This window comes from Astatotilapia calliptera, chromosome 14 (genome assembly GCF_964374335.1).
Source record: "Astatotilapia calliptera chromosome 14, fAstCal68.1, whole genome shotgun sequence".
NCBI classification, from domain to species: Eukaryota; Metazoa; Chordata; class Actinopteri; order Cichliformes; family Cichlidae; genus Astatotilapia; species Astatotilapia calliptera.
In genome coordinates this window covers 32,985,848-33,002,841 of record NC_137435.1, presented here as the reverse complement: position 1 = coordinate 33,002,841, position 16,994 = coordinate 32,985,848, and the positions used below count along the sequence as shown (strand labels likewise).

Genomic DNA, 16,994 nt, shown 5'->3' with positions numbered 1-16,994 from the left:
CTCAGCGCGGTTCAGCTGCTGCAGACTGGCTGCAGACTGGGTGCAGGGTGATGACACACATGGCAATGCTGCTCCACCTGCAAAGACTCCCAAAGCACGGAAATACACTCCCAGAGAAAGCCGAGGGGACCCTCATGGGTGGCCAGAGAAATGTATACTTCGCCACGCACTCCCCTCTCCGCGGTGAGCTAATTAAGCACCACTAGCTATCCGGATTTTGTAAGAATTATGTGGACTCTACAGCCCTTTACAAATATGCATGACTCTGGTGAGAATGTGTGGACTAGATTGTATATTTTGGACTATATATTGAATTTACTAGAAAAAGTGAAATTTTATATTTCACATTCAAACGTGGAAAAATATAGATATATTAAACAGAATTACTTTGAAAATTGGAATACGTTTGTTCCAAATATTTAATTTTGGGGTTGTTTTGCGCAAAGACATATTTCGGAACATTTCTTTATCTGTTTTTGTTATTGTTATTATTAATATTTTCCACCCCTTTTTCTGAAAAGCTTGCTTCCTTTCTGACTCAAACAGCAGAGTCAGTCATGTTAATATAATATTTTGAGCAACGAATTCACTAGCTATAAGCATAATTGCATTCTTTCAACGAATACCTGTATTTCTACACTCAAAAAAGTCAACTAAGGCAGTTGTTTGATTAATTCAATAGACATTTGTCTATTTAACATGAACATATTGAGTTTAGGTTTTTAAATCATTATCAGTTGTTGGTTTAACATAAAATAACAAAAAGTTTAATGAACTAGATTTGCATTCTTCAGTTCAATTAAATGTAATTATTTTAAATCAACAACTCTAAAACCGATGCCTAGTGCGCATGCTCAAACTTCCCAGAAGTGAAAAGGCGGGAACGCGGAGAAAGTTATGTGTTCAGTGAACTGCCATTTCCCCCTGCGGAATCTTCCACAATACAGGTAAGTAATAAATAACTCAAAATATCTTAGTCAAACGAAGTTGTTCTGTCCGTTAATTGTTTAACAATGTTTTTAATTCCAAATGTGTAAGTTGTCATTAGACAGCGGGAGTGGAGCAAATGCAGTGAAAATCTGGTATTAGACGGTGCCAATCGGTACCGTCTAATACCTGATTTCTAATCCGCTCTGGGTATATTTATACTATTATTAGCATTTCCACTTCATTGTTTTTCTTTTTTTTTTTTTTTACCTGTTTTTGCAGTTAGTCTTATAGTGTTTTTAGCGGTTATTGATATGTTTAATTCAATATTTAACACGTTTGTAATTCACTTTCAAAGTAAATGAAGTTAGCTAAAGCTAGTATGGTTGTCTCATTGAACTTTTACCTAGCTCTGTTAGCATTCACTTTGGTTTTAAATGACGGTTATTGCAAGACATGGTCTTTGTTCACTTTTTTTATTATTATTTGCATTTTTTCTTTCTTTCTCTCTCCTTTTATTTTAAGCATTCGGCCTCTCAGTAATGCAAGTTAAACTAGCATGCGCGAGTTGCTAAATATTAGCTGTGTCCAAATTCAGGGGCTGCATCCTTCGAATTGACTTGATCGCTAGTGCATGGGAAAAAGAGCATAAACACGAGGTCAGAGGAAAAGGCAATGGCGGATAGTTATGAAAATTGCCTGTCGGACCTTTACCGCAACTACCAGCATCTTTATTGCATAGTGTGAAACACTGCTATTACATTTGGCAACAGATTGGATATTTATCTGTGAATTTTATATTGCAAGAGGTATTTATATGTATTTGTATTTTTTTTTATACATTTGCAACAAAGTAAAAAAAAATCCACTGGAATTTTTATAAAGTAATTGTCTGTTTTCTTTACCATAGTAACACCACAAAGAAAGCTGACCCCTTTTTCTGATTGTTTGTGCCTCCTCTTTAATACATGGTAAGCCTTTTACCATCATATATTTATTATGATAGTTTTATGATTTAATCAAAGTGGAAAAAAAGGTGCCAATAAAACCATCCTTAAAACTGCTTTTCTTTTTTTCTTTCAGTGACTTGTATGTGGCAGTGCAAGCGTTGTTCCATCAGGGAGAGTAGTAGGTACAAATTATTGAAACGCTGTACAGGGCTCGCAAAATCGCTAGCCCGACGTCCCGGGGCTAGCGATTTTTCCAGTCGGGCTACCAAAATCTATCTCTGCCCTGCCCGTCCGGCTTTTGTAGGAAGGAAAAATATATGTCAATGCTTTTGCATTCTTTCGGAAATGTAGCTGGGTAATTATATCATTGGCATCGGTGAGCCACTGTCAATATGTGACATATTGAAATCGCGTTTGAATTTGCGCTTGTTTTTTGCTTTCACTTTGCAATCGTGCGAACTGTGTATAGAGAGCGACAGGACTGATCTGTGAGTGAGGATAATTTGTGCACCAATTCCTCTGACATCGTCTTATCAATCGTTAGCTTACTATGCAAACATGACAAGTGAAATCTCCCGCAGCTTAAACATGTGAGAGGTTGATCGCGCAGAGAATCGCTGAGCTTATGTGAGTGCGTGTGTAAAAGCAGGAAGATATATATTTCAGTTCTGCTGAGCCAAATAAGACAGGTCAGGGTGAAGAAGTGACAGCCAAAGAAAAGCTTACCACAAAACGGAGAAGTTATGACAAATCAGACTATAAGGCAAAAAGAAAGTGCAGCTTTATGGTTTCATGGACAAAAGGATTTCTGTGGCTGCAATATGACGAGCTAAATAACCAGGGCTGCACATAAGTGGTCCGCAGGTGCGCATTCGCTGTCAAAATAAAAAAACACGCACAAGAGAAGAAGTTGCAACGCGTGCTTGCGTACATAAGATTTTCAGGAGGAGGACAGACATTTGTTTAGAACTCTTAAAGATGTCGAAGAAGCTCCTTTAAGCAATTACTTTGGTGTTCCTCCACCTCCAAAGAAATGTCAGAAGGAGTCCGAACCACAAAAGAAGCGCGTATTCTCAGAAAAGTGGTTGCAGGAGGTGAGCTGGCTTCAAACAAATGATGAACGCACAGATGTGGTGCAGAATGTGCCGTGAAAATCCCACTCTAGCGGACAAAAACAGTGCTTTTTATATGGATGCAAACGCGCATTGCAACTTCTTATCTGGTGCGCGTCTTTTATTTTGACAGCGAATGCGCACATGCGGACCACTTATGTGCACCCGTGTAAATAACATAATGTTCTACCGGGTGTGTTGTTGGTTTTCCCTCGATTCCTGAGTCGACAAGCGCCTTTGTTACTGGGACCAGTAATTTTAAGAAAGGCCCCCATTAGAAATGGATTATTGCTCAGTCTGCAATATCTTTCCCAGAACAAACACCAATTGCAAATAATATACTAAAAATAAACCTGAAAAATCTGTTTAGAACAGCATACTATGTTGCAAAGAGTGAACTACCACTGGTGCAATTTAGCAGTCTTTGCAAACTTCAAAAAGCAAATGGCCCAGATCTTGGTTCCACTTGCCTCTTACTTGTGACTTTAGTGGAAATTTCAAATTCAGGATCTGACACAGACTGATTCATGTTCTCAAATCAAATCAAATCACTTTTTATTGTCACATCACATGTGCAGGCACACTGGCACAGCACATGCGAGTGAAATTCTTGTGTGCGAGCCCCACAAGCAACAGAGATGTGCAAACACAACAACACAAACGAGCAAAATACAAGAATGGCCAACCTGAAACTAATAAATATATGTACAATATATAATAGTGTATGCATTTCTGGATGTGTATACTAAATATTTTCCTACGTGTGTGTGTGTGTGTGTGTGTGTGTGTGTGTATACACATTTTTACAAATTAAATAGTAAAAAAATAAAATAAAATAATAATAATAATAATAATAATAAAATATATAAAATATACAGAGTTGAATATGTGCAAAACAAGTGGCATTTATATACAGTGTGGAGTGCATAATGTTGAAGTTCCAGTAGTGAAGCTGAGGTGTCTATGACGTGTTCAGCAGTCTGATGGCCTGATGGAAAAAGCTGTCTCTCAGTCTGCTGGTACGGGACCGGATGCTGCAGAACCTCCTTCCTGATGGAAGCAGTCTGAACAGTTTATGGCTGGGGTGACTGGAGTCCTTGATGATCCTCCCCGCTTTCCTCAGGCACCGCTTCCTGTAGATGTCTTGGAGGGAGGGAAGCTCACCTCCAATTATCCATTCAGAGCACCGCACTACTCGCTGGAGAGCTTTACAGTTGTAGGCGGTGCTGTTGCCATACCAGGTGGTGATGCATCCAGTGAGGATGCTCTCAATGGCACAGCGATAGAAGGTCCTGAGGATGCGGGGGCTCATGCCGAATCTTTTCAGTCTCCTGAGAAAGAAGAGGCGCTGCTGCGCCTTCTTCACTGTTTTGTTTGTGTGTACTGACCACGTAAGATCCTCAGCCAGGTGTACGCCAAGGAACCGGAAGCTGCTCACTCTCTCCACAGCAGCGCCGTTGATGGTGATGGGGGTGTGTACTTCTCTGCACCTCCGGAAGTCCACTATCAACTCCTTTGTCTTTGCGACGTTGAGGGTGAGATGGTTGTCTTGACACCAGTGGGTCAGGGCGCTGACCTCCTCCCTGTAAGCCGTCTCATCACCGTTGGTGATAAGACCCACCACTGTAGTGTCGTCCGCAAACTTCACAATGATGTTGGAGCTGTTAGTGGCTGTGCAGTCATAGGTGTAGAGTGAGTATAGGAGAGGGCTCAGTACACACCCCTGTGGAGCACCAGTGTTCAGTGTGATGGGGGATGAGGTGATGCTGCCCAGTCTGACCACTTGGCGTCTGTCAGACAGGAAGCTAAGGATCCAGCTGCAGAGGGAGCTGCTCAGTCCTAGATCCTGCAGTTTCCTGTCCAGCTTCGAGGGAACGATGGTATTGAATGCTGAGCTGTAATCTACAAACAGCATCCTCACATACGTGTCTCTCTTCTCCAGGTGTGACAGGGCAGTGTGTAGTGTCAGGGCTATGGCATCATCAGTGGACCTGTTGTGGCGGTATGCAAACTGTAGAGGGTCCAGTGAGTCGGGTAGTGCAGAGCAGATGAAGTCCCTGACCAGCTTCTCGAAGCATTTGCTTACGATGGGGGTCAGGGCTACAGGTCGCCAGTCGTTCAATGAGGAGATGGTGGAGGATTTGGGTACAGGGACGATGGTGGCCATTTTGAAGCAGGCTGGGACTACAGACAGAGAGAGGGAAAGGTTGAAGATGTGCGTGAACACTCCAGCCAGCTGAGCCGCGCATGACCTGAGGACGCGGCCGGGAATCCCGTCCGGACCAGTAGCTTTGCGTGCGTTCACCTTCCTGAAGCACTTCCGCACATCCTCCTCAGACACAGTGTGCGCACTGACGTCATCCGCGGTGCGCACACTGTCCGGTCTCATGGTGTTCGCTGTGTCGAATCTAGCGTAGAATACGTTTAGATCCTCACACAGAGAGGCCGTGGTCTGCGGTGTGCTGGTTTTCCCTCTAAAGTCTGTGATCGTGTTTAGTCCCTGCCACATACTCCGAGGGTTGTCAAACTGTTGTTCCACCCTGTCCCTGTACTCACGTTTGGCTGCTTTGATCGTCTTCCGGAGTTGGTAATGTAATACACAGACAGCACTGATGTCTGCATGGTCTTCTAAAAGCAGCTTTAGTCAGCTTAGATGTGAAGTGAGTGAAATATACAGTTGAGTTTTTAATCAATGTATTTGTTCTCTATTGCAGATTGACAAGGAGTTTCTGCGAATCACCACAAAGCCTCTGCTATCTACTTTCTTTGCCGAGCTTGACCAATACGCGCCACGCTTAATGGAAATCTTTCTGACCAAAGGAGGGACACGTGGAAAGAAAATAAGAGGTCTCATGCTTGCCATCTCCAAGGTTTGTATTAGGATTGAGTAGACTTTGTCATAGGCAGCAAAAATAACTTTTATTTGGAGATGAAGTTGTCAATTTTGTTTCAGCTTAACAAATGGTACATGCCAGGTTCTAACCTAAAGAATAATTATGCAAGTTAACTGATTACCATAGCTTTAAGAAAAACAGCCTGGTTTTGGCTCATATTATCTCCTCCTCCTCTCCAGCATGACAACATCCATACCAGACGAGCATGCATCTTGAAGTCTTTGTGCATCTACCTAAACGAAGACTATGAGAAGTTAATAAAGGAGTACTTGGTGAGTCACTGTGACAGCATGTTGACCGTAACATTCTCATACAAATTGTGACGTTGCCTCAAATGCAAATCGTTAAAATTAAAATTTTGAGATTAGCAACAAGACACCTGGTATTGGGGAAAGGATGTCTTGAATACCAAACAGTATTAAGCGTTGCAATAAAGAATTTCTGGGATTTGGTATTGGAAGGAAAGAAATTTATGCCTACTTAAACTTGATACACAAACATACAATGCATTTAACATGCATCAAGACAATATTGCTTTTGAATCTGTACTTGGATTAAAACAAGTCCTGTTGTTTTTTCATTGCTATGGTCATCAGTATTTGTAAATAGAAATGTCTATGAACTTTGAGCTGTTTAGTACTAACACTTCTATACCTGTTTTATTTTAGCAGCTGAGTTAGCCTTTTCTCGAGTCCTGTCCCCCTAAGTTACTCTTGCTACGTCCGACAAACAAATGGTTTCCTCTGCGCACCAATGGGTACCCGAATGTGCAAGCAGACATGCTTCATAATGTTCGGTACAGTTACCTGGGAATGGGGCCATACACGCTGTTTAATCCATTCACGTTGTTTTTGACTTTGTGAATGGAAAGAACACAACTCCTCCAGACACAATCTCTCGGCGTATCGGTGGGCACACCGCTTCTCCATCTTGCTTGAGGTTAATGTTTGTCAGACACAGTAACGGTTGCTATAATGTGTAATTGGACAATGGCCCTTTCGGGGGAGGGGCCGGTGAGAGGTCAATTATGCCACCTCTTTTGACATGAGAGGTGTATTTTATAATTTATGTATTGGAGTAATTACTAACAACTACTTTAGTGGTGTAATTTTCTGTTTATTACTTTAACTACAGTACTTGGATTTTATGAACAGCATAGAAACAGTTGTTTAAACAATCTCTTAAATTTTACTTTGTTGTCTTATATTTTTTCATGTAGGATACGGACAGCGAGGCAAAAAGCTGCATGGAGCAAACTGTGATGGGGGTGTACGTCATCCAGAAGGAGGGTGCTGAACCTGAAGATGACCCAGAGGACGTTGGTGTCCTGATTGAGGGTGTGGAGGCTAACACTGATTTGGGTAACATTGCACAAGCATGTGCTCTGTTGTTTGGACTCGTATACTGTTTGAACCTGAGCTACCCACCAGAACTTAAATGCACCTTTGAAGTCCTCCAGAAGATACTTTTAAATCTTGATGGACAAAAGCTGTCTTCAAAGGCACAGTTTCTGAAAAACAAGCTTATGGGGTGAGGGCACTTGAAAATGACTGATAGGTCTTGAATGGTTCATTGGTGCAATGGTGATTTCCAATATATAATGTTAATATTTGAGTTGTTTATATTTTTTTCTTTCATTTAAAAATTTTTTTTTTTAGTTTTTGGATTCTCTCTGTTGGGCAATTCACCTTTTATACAGCACTGCAGATGTTTTTTGTTTGTCCTTATATAGATGGCTCAAAATGGATCAGAAGTACTGACAGAAGTACTATGTTGTGTTTATGTGTCAAGGTCCTGTAAAGTTTAAGACCACTGCCACCTGTTAAGTTCACTGTATTATTGTTTCCATTTTGCTTGCTAGCATGTTTTAAAACACAGCAAAACTATATTGCTAGCTGTGGAGGACTGCAACCAAAATTAAAAAAATAAATACAGAAATGTAAAAATTGGTCAAACTAATAATTATTTCAATGAGATACACCAAACAAATATAGATTTTCATCACCTATGGATTGTTTTGTTGTTGTACTGCCCCCAAATTATTTCTAATTATTTTATTTTTCCAAATTCACACAATAGTAATTCTATTTTGTCACATGTTTTAACTTGCCAAGTGGGAGATGTATTTTTTATCTTTTAGTTTAATTTTTTTAAAATGCAGTCGATATATTGAGCAAATTTTGCATCTGTTTTTAGTTGTGGAAGCTTTGGTTCCAACATATTACCTATGTAAATAAGTATTCTAACGTTTTACCTTTTGAAGTGGCATAATGCTTGCAGGTGTACAAAAATGGTAAGCTTTTATATTGTCCACTAAATCCAGTTAATAAAGATAATGTTATCATAATCTGATTGTGACTTTTTTTGTAAAGTAGTGGGTTTCTAAATGTGTAACAAATGTAAACAAATCTAATTGAAATAATTTGGTTGAAATGAGTGAAATCATTGACTTGATTAACAAAGTAGTTGTTGAAACAACAAGATTTAATTCTGTTTTCCTAAACTTTTTAAATTGTGTAGAATGAATTAAAACAAATTTCACTCTACATACTTAAATAAATCACTTCAAATCAATGTAAGTATAGTATGTTGATCCAACGTAATCTGATTACATTAAACCACCAAATGCTAAATGTGTTGGTTTGACATGATCGAAAAGGGTTTATTGTACTTGGTTAAATTGTGTGCAAAAAGGGTGCCATGATTAAATTGTGTTCATCCAACAACAGATTTTTTTGAGTGTATTTTCATTACTCACTAACTGCTTCAGGTTTCCTACAGTGTTTTATGCCTGCATTTTACTGTAAATAGGTGTTTATCGCGCATATTATTACTAGTATTTTGAACCCTTTCTGATTAATACAATTTTCAACAAGTGAAGAAGAGCTCGTTTTTTCATTGACTGGAACCACGGAAGGCGGAACTAAAATACGCACAAATCACAAAGCACTACGTCGCTCGGTGTAGAGCGCTAGAGCGAAAGCAGCCTGTCAGCGGCCCTGAAAAAAAGGGGAAAGGGCTGGCCTTACTGACTCACAGTCCAAAACTTGGGTTGCGCGTCCATCAGAAAACAGCTTAGAAAAATCTCAGCTGAAGAGAGAGGAAGGTCTGGTGCATGTCACGTACTGATCCGCAAAATTACAATTAAGATTTCTTCGTGCGCAATTTGGAGGACAGTTTTTGACTCACTGGTGCATCCTGAGATTCTGCAGCGCAGCATTTCACCGATCGAGACAGAAGCGTCAGAAAGGTGTTCTTTTCAAAGTTTAGACTGGACTTGTTTGTTTTGGTGTGTGCGCAATGATGGCCACTTACCAAAACCCAGAGGATGACGCAATGGCCCTAATGATCCACGACACCAACACGACCAAGGAGAAAGAGCGCCCAAAAGAGGAGCCGGTTCAGGACAAAGTCTCCGAGAAGCCGGATCCGTCCCAGAAACCGCCGTACTCCTATGTCGCTCTCATTGCCATGGCTATCCGGGAGAGCTCCGAGAAGCGCCTCACGCTGTCCGGCATATACCAGTATATAATCACCAAATTCCCCTTCTACGAGAAGAACAAGAAAGGTTGGCAGAACAGCATCAGACACAACCTGAGTCTTAACGAATGCTTCATAAAGGTGCCGCGGGAGGGCGGCGGCGAGAGAAAGGGGAATTACTGGACCCTCGACCCAGCCTGTGAGGACATGTTCGAGAAGGGGAACTACAGGCGACGCCGCAGGATGAAGCGGCCTTTCAGACCCCCACCAACGCACTTCCAGCCGGGGAAGGCCTTGTTCGGAGGGGACAGCTATGGCTACCTTTCTCCACCCAAGTACCTGCAGTCTAGCTTTATGAACAATTCCTGGTCGTTGGGCCAGCCGCCCACTCCGATGCCCTACACGTCCTGTCAGATGGCCAGCGGCAACGTGAGTCCAGTGAACGTCAAGGGGCTGTCAGCCCCCTCATCATATAACCCTTACTCCCGGGTGCAGAGCATGGCGCTCCCCAGCATGGTGAACTCTTACAACGGCATGAGTCACCATCACCATCCCCATCATACCCAGCAGCTAAGCCCTGCCACCGCGGCACCACCTCCGGTCTCCTCCAGTAACGGAGCCGGCCTTCAGTTCGCGTGCTCCCGCCAGCCCGCGGAGCTCTCCATGATGCACTGCTCATACTGGGAACACGAGACCAAACACTCGGCGTTACACACGAGGATTGATATTTGAAGTTTACCAACTGGTCCGTGCAAAAATGAAGACTCTGGGAGAGAGAGACAGAGAGGTAATTCCTGTGATTTCAAAACAGAGCCGACAGTATTTTGAAGAGACCACTCTGACTCAGATCTCTTCGGTTCCAAGCTGACATCTAAATGCCGACGGGGAGCTATATGCACGAGGTGATGCTGAGAAAGTTTTATGAAATGGAAACAGGAGGTAAAGGAGTCATCGGCTGCTCATTCATCAGGTAGCACAACCTCTGGGAGCCATTTCGTGCGCCTGTATTACACTTGGACTGATGGCCATAACTCGGTATTGTAAAATCAAAATTGTGAAATGAAAAACTGATTATTTTGAATGGATAGACATTGCTGACATCGGTCCAGCTGTATTTTTGGTGTGCGTAATGATTTGTCTCAGCTTTCCTTCGGCTTACTGCCGAAAGACGTCCTAATGAAGTCAGAGTTTTAATGTGTGATTAAATCAGAGCTAATTTTGGCTTTCTTAGTAAGCTGCACCGAGAAAGGCCTGCACGGTGATACTTCACCTCCTGCTATAGTTGGATACTTTGTTAGGTTTAAAAGGTGTGGGTAGAGATCCAGCAAACTACCAAAAGAAAAAAAACAATTCAGGGCTTTTCATACTTTTTGATTACATGATGTAAATTCCAAAGTGACGCCAGCCAGTGTCAGATTTTGTTCTTTCTAAATATCGTTTTTATATATATATATAAATGTGATTAGTTATGTTTCATTAATGTTGGGGCCATGTTTCATTTTAATTAGCACTTTCCCTTTTTTTAGGTTTGTCAATTTCTTAATAAAGTTGTATTTCTTAAATAATTAAGTGGTCATGAAGTAATCTGTTGTATGTTTTAGGCTATTATAGCAACCACTGCTGGCAGTAGGCGAGCAATCAGTAATAAACAAATCTGTGAACCTAACACGACATGAAAGTGCCACATTGGTTATGATGCAGGAGTTTTTTTCACAGCTTGTTCAAGAAAGAAAATAACACTATTAACAGCGGCGCGTGGTCGGCTGAGGATAGGCTTACATAAAAATGGCTGATAGGCGCACTCAGTATCACTTTAAAAATTAAATATGTATTCTATTGAACAGTTTGGCTCAAATTAGGCACATTTAACAAATCTATCGATTTATTATATTAGTGTGACCAGGTAAAAGCTTTCTCTTTCAACTAAGAATCAGTGTCTGCGTTGTGTGCAATACAATAAAAACACATTTAGACTTATTCATTAGTATTTATGCCCGCTAAGGACAATTAATGTCATATGTTTAATATTTTATATTTTTCCCATCTGCAGCGGCGTTGCGTGTAGGTAACAGTCCTCTTTTTTACTAGTTAATTTCAAACAGACAAAGAAACAAAATACACACATAAACTGGAAAATTTCAGCTCGTAATTTATGATCATAAATATCCAAATATACATATACATCTAAATAGTCTTTCTCTATAAGTGCAGCAACACTACTAATGCCTTCTACCGCTAGTAATAATAATAATAATAATGATATAATATAATAATAATATTAATAATAATCATAATAATAATAATAAATTCGATAATATGGTGGAATTGATTTACGGCATTAGTGTATTGTTTGTTTGCGTTTTTTAGTATTTTTTTTAGCTATAAGTATTGGTAATAAACAAATAAAATCAGTTAAGGTATATATATATATATATATATATATATATATATATATATATATATATATATATATATATATATATATATATATATATATATATATATATATATATATATATATATATATATATATATATATATATACCAGTAATAGTAACACGTTACACGAAGAAAAAAAAAGATAAAGTCATTTATCCCAAATGTAGTTTACAAAATATTGACATCTGCTGACAGTCTGCTCTGAAGGGTGAAAGTGGGGCACATTTAGACAGCTCCTCCTTCTTCCCTTCTTTTTGTTTTACTGAGAGATTGCAGGACTAAAGAAAATAAAATTCCATGCAGCCCAGAGGAACATCCATGAAGAAAATTAAAATAGCCTTTTGGTAAAACTTGATCTCAACCTCTTCTCTGCTATTATCACAAAGCATCGACATATTGGCGCTGTCTGCGTTTACATCTGAGTGATCGATCACTGCAAATAAAGTGTCTCTTTCGAATAGGTTATAGCTTTCACGCACAGTGGATTACTAAGGAATCGTCGGGTCATTTAAAAAATATTATTTCCTAAATTAATTATTGTACTATCATTTAAAGATGAAAAACTCCCAACACATGACTTCAGGGCACCACAGGAGGCGCATCCAAGCATTCACCTCTCTCCAACTTTTACTCGTCACAGGGACGGTCAAACAGGGTCATCGTCCAGGTGCGCCAAAATAGGACGCAAAAATCCTTTTTCTTGTTTTTTTCTACTGCAGAGACAATCGGTGACCGAACGAAAGCCACACTTACGGCGCCATGGATACGCACATTACATGAGGTTTTGCTAAAGTAAGCTAACCGTAGGCAATTATTTCATTGCATATGTACAAAATGCATGTGGGTCATGGATAATTTAAGTAATTTATTGACAGAAAAAGTCGCATAGACTTTTTGCATGTATATAAACGAAATTCAAACGATAGCTTTTTCTTATATTTTCTTCTTTTTTTTTTTTTGAGGACTGCATAAACAAGGAATTCTCGCCCCTGGGTATTGGCTGCTGATAAAGTGCATAATTCACTTATAATCCTCAGACACAAAAGTCAGCGCATGTCGCATGGTGACTGTTTTTCATTTATTATTCAAGCGCATAAATAAATAATTTCAATAATCCAGCGAGAAAACAGCACATCACTTCATCATGACAGACAGACTCTGCACAAAGTCATAATCACAGATAAATTGACTTGACACTCGGCCCAACTGTAAACAGCGTGTCTTCTTCTTCTTGCTCAGCAGCAGGCAGCTGTCGGGGATCAGTGAGCTCAGACAACCTCTTAACATTGTTGCCCAAAGCTCGTATAAAAACTGCGGGAACAGAAACACAGAATGAAAATGCCATCAGCCGGGTCTCACTCAGACTAACACTGACACTTCTCCATCCTCCTGTGTGCAGAGGGAGCGTCGAGGCAAGCCTGAAATGTAGCTGTGTACGTTCTCAGCTTCCTCACATTAATGTTTTGTAAACAATAAGGAGATAAGGGCGCTTTTGAAAGGCAACTGTATTCTAAACAAGCTTACAGAAATAATAAATACAGGGGTTTAACAAGAAATAATGTTTCGACCAGTGCAACCTTTTACATAAACTGTCCAACCAGAGGTGGAGTTTATTTTATTTCTTTCTCCTCCTGATTTAAAGTTGGAATCCATCAATCAGTACAGCAGCTTTTGTCATATATTTATTGATTTATTTGTGCGTTTGTTTGTTTGTTTTTAAAAGGGGAAAGTTGAACTTTTTGTTTATTAACAAAGTTTATTATTATTATTATTATTATTATTATTATTATTATTATTATTATTATTATTATTATTATTATTATTATAGGTCTATTTTATATGACAATTGCTTTTTACACTTTATATTGGCGAAAGCCTTTCTGCACCAAAGGCTTCCATATGTAAACATACATCGCTGTCTCTGTGTCTCTCACTCACACACACACACACACACACACACACACACACACACACACACACACACACACACACACACACACACACACACACCTTACTAGTTAAACTTGAGGACCAAAAGGCTCGCCTATAAAAGGCGCGAATATACAAAGACGTGTGCGGACTCGGGCGCAGCAGGTGTGCAGTTGCGCAGAAAGGTTGTCAGTTCAGCAGGGCGGCAGGGAACAATGGGCCTGCATACAGGATGTCTCGGGGGGCTGAGACAGATAAGGCCAGCCGAGGTTCAGCCCAGGCGACACAGGCCTGCTTTAATATAGTCTTCTTTTACGCTGACCTCGGGAGTTTATAATATATCGAATTCATTATGAATGAATTGGTGGAATTTTTTTTAGACATATAAGAGCAGCTTCCTTCAGGCCTTTACACTAAGAGCACGTTTAGCAGCCCATATATATCTAGATGTGGCTGTCGGAAACAATAATAGAGTTCACAATGACATTAGAGCTGCTGAGACATGAAGAAGAACAACGATTTAACTATGGCGAGCACAGCCTTATGGACACATCTCCCACGTATCATCTTAATTGGAAAGTGACGCTTTAGTGACTAAGCGGGAATAACAACAGCAACCGTGCAGTCAGAATTAAAATAACACTGGCTAATTATTATTAAATGTGAGTCGAGCGCATTTCTGCATCGGTGAATATTTCTGTCAATCATAATTATTTCTCCACAAGGTGAAAAGGTTTAGCGCAATGTGCGGTTTGTTTTCACGCGTCTTTTCCGCAGAGCGCGTTCTGAATAACCATGATTGTATCCTTTGTTGTGCTCTCGGAGATGACAGATTATAATCAACAAGACGAATGAGGTCAACTCATTGTGGAGGCAACGCATTTGACCCTCGCTTCTTCTCCGGCACACACACACACACACACACACACACACACACACACACACACACACACACACACACACACTGGAGCGTACCTGGAGTCGTTCCGCGTATGACAGCCTGCATGCTCCACGGGGCATCGGCGATGCGACCCGGCAGGTCGAGTCACACGCAGGTTGCAGGTTTCCCAATGCCTGCACACAATTGAATTCCTGGCATTCTGGTCAATGTTTGAGATTGAAGAGCAACAGTTTCCACTTAGACGCGGCGCACATCACCCCGAACCCATTGAAAAGGAGAGTGGGGGTCACCACTGTTTGGTATACATCTGCTCCAAACAGGAAAATATGCAGAGATTTGATTCGCAGAAAATCCGGCAATTGTTCCAATCAGCATGCGTTTTTTCGTCTTCTCCTGTCAGAGTAGAAAAACTCAAAGTTTCAGCCTTTCTGCCACGTACTGTGCTATGTCCACGCCATTACTGAATTTGGAGTTGTTTATTTTCTGAGCGCGTCCTCTGGTGAATCTCCAGCTTGCCACGGCGATCTACGTGATGTTTTCAGTGACTGCTGATCCCTATCTTAATGACAACTCGACGAAACAATGGATGACATATAATAATTCTTTTATTAAGCCAAAAATATTGCAATGGTGTGTGTTGATACACCGCCACAGTTTATAAATAGGAACCGCGCGTTTGTTAACTGGAACTTTGGGCAACAAAGGTCCACAAAATGTCTAGAAATACCATATCTATAAATACACAGGAGTGTCATCTATTCAAGGAAAAGACAGTCATCCATCTGCAGAGCAAAATCATCACGCACTGACCTCTGAGTACCCTCCAGCCACCACGGGGCCACTCAGATGTCACACACACGCCATCCTTTGAGTCTGACAGCCTTTGAGAGGAGAGGTGGTGAGATGCTGACAAAGAGCGACTGAAAATAAGCAGTCACCGGGCTAAATATTATCTCATCTCACTTTGGAGGCTCTAAAAATATACCTGTTTAATTTGTCATTTCATGTATGATAATCTCTGTCCAACGTGATAATCACGAGCTCTTATCAAATAACAGTGTTTTCGTGACGGAATATCACCTCTCAGCAACGACTGGAGGTTATGCTCCGGCTGACCTGTTAAAGCAAACAAACAAACGTGCACACAAGGTCAAGATTTACCAGCGTTTGGCTCACGCTAACTTCTGCTGTGGATGTGGCGGAACTGACCAGCTTATACTGTAAAGGGAAATGCGATAAAAAACGGTTTCCGTTCCCTTGATTATGAGCTGCAAATTGCTTTGTCGGGATTTAAATGGCAGGTCTTTTCCCAGCGTGCTCTGATGGAGTCTATTTTTAAAGCGCTTTCCTTTCTCGCCCCTCTAAAAACTTCCGCAGGGTTGGCAACAAGAAGCTATTAGGATAACTCTTCTCCTGTTAACATTCCAATTAATCAAAGACGAAAGCAAATTCCCACTGGGATCATTAAGGGCCAGCACCTGTTCTTCTAATACTGTAGGCTGTATAATAAATCAGTCCAACTTCATGGTCAGACTTAGGCCGACCTCTGGGGATGGTGTGAGACACATAATCACTGAAAGCCAGTTATACATCAGCCCACTATCAGTAATAGAAACCCCACGCGGATATGAATGCCAAACACTGAGCTTATTTAAAGCAAAACATCTTCTGGACGCTCTCAAATTTATACTCTCAGGAAGCCTTTTAGGATACAAATTGCATGAGATTAACGACACATCCTACGTTTAAATGGATTCAGTCAGTTATTGTAATGCTCTTTAACAACTGTGTTTTGCATTGTCACATTCTAATATTCTCCGAATTTCCTCTAAATAATGAGATTTGTGAATATTTGGTTTAAATATACGTATACAAAACAGGAAGTTGGCCCCGCCTCTATGTGGATGCCAAACAATCCCAGGTCACATCTCAAAACAATCCAATTTCAGCCATATTTCTTTCAAGCAATTACATACCTCTTGGCAAGGCTTCACAATTAAACGAATGATCATACTTGGAAATCCATAATTGTACCATTCGCATAAGGTGCCCTTTCAACTTAAATGTGTGTTTTATTACATGCTTATCATCCGCGATGAGATTACGCACAGTGTGGGTTTGGACTGAGTTAGAGTACATTTAATCAAATAAGAGGAGACGTAATGGAAGCATGCTGGACCCAAAGCTTCACTGCCTAAGATGCTGTCTTTGAGCCCAGCTTATGTTTAGCAAATTTCAGACAATGAGAACATTATGAGAGGAACTCTGAGGGAGAGCCTTTTACCCCTGCCCACCAGAGGTCATACGCATGGCATATAACTAACCTCTACATCTCTAATGAGGCCCATCAAACATAAAGGTA

General features: G+C 40.6%; 2 protein-coding genes and 2 long non-coding RNA genes across 4 annotated transcripts; 3 read left to right on the top strand and 1 right to left on the bottom strand.

Moving 5' to 3' along the window:
- The first annotated feature begins 847 nt into the window (after window positions 1–847).
- On the top strand, window positions 848–8,230 carry LOC145420160 (uncharacterized). Its single transcript, XM_080289067.1, has 4 exons — window positions 848–947; window positions 5,704–5,859; window positions 6,063–6,155; window positions 7,103–8,230. The coding sequence occupies exons 2-4, from the start codon at window positions 5,788–5,790 to the stop codon at window positions 7,415–7,417; spliced, it is 480 nt and encodes a 159-aa protein (XP_080145193.1). The 5' UTR covers window positions 848–947; window positions 5,704–5,787; the 3' UTR covers window positions 7,418–8,230.
- Window positions 1,813–2,134, top strand: LOC145420162 (uncharacterized). Its single transcript, XR_013901470.1, has 2 exons — window positions 1,813–1,898; window positions 2,011–2,134. It is a non-coding gene; the product is annotated as an uncharacterized LOC145420162 (long non-coding RNA).
- A 734-nt stretch (window positions 8,231–8,964) lies between the features above and the next one.
- On the top strand, window positions 8,965–10,928 carry foxl2a (forkhead box L2a). The gene has a single exon (XM_026192387.2). It carries the CDS (start codon window positions 9,184–9,186, stop codon window positions 10,093–10,095), a length of 912 nt encoding a protein of 303 aa, XP_026048172.1. The 5' UTR covers window positions 8,965–9,183; the 3' UTR covers window positions 10,096–10,928.
- A 1,930-nt stretch (window positions 10,929–12,858) lies between these two features.
- On the bottom strand, window positions 12,859–15,554 carry LOC145420161 (uncharacterized). Its single transcript, XR_013901469.1, has 2 exons — window positions 14,707–15,554; window positions 12,859–13,113 (listed from the first exon to the last, which is right to left on the bottom strand). It is a non-coding gene; the product is annotated as an uncharacterized LOC145420161 (long non-coding RNA).
- Window positions 15,555–16,994: the final 1,440 nt, after the last annotated feature.

Bases quoted from the DNA above. Each gene is read 5' to 3' on its own strand.
- LOC145420160 (XM_080289067.1), top strand. From the start codon at position 5,788: ATGGAAATCTTTCTGACCAAAGGAGGGACACGTGGAAAGAAAATAAGA. The intron at 5,860-6,062 runs GTTTGTATTAGG...CCTCCTCTCCAG, and splicing joins TCATGCTTGCCATCTCCAAG to CATGACAACATCCATACCAG. The intron at 6,156-7,102 runs GTGAGTCACTGT...TTTTTCATGTAG, and splicing joins AGTTAATAAAGGAGTACTTG to GATACGGACAGCGAGGCAAA.
- foxl2a (XM_026192387.2), top strand. From the start codon at position 9,184: ATGATGGCCACTTACCAAAACCCAGAGGATGACGCAATGGCCCTAATG.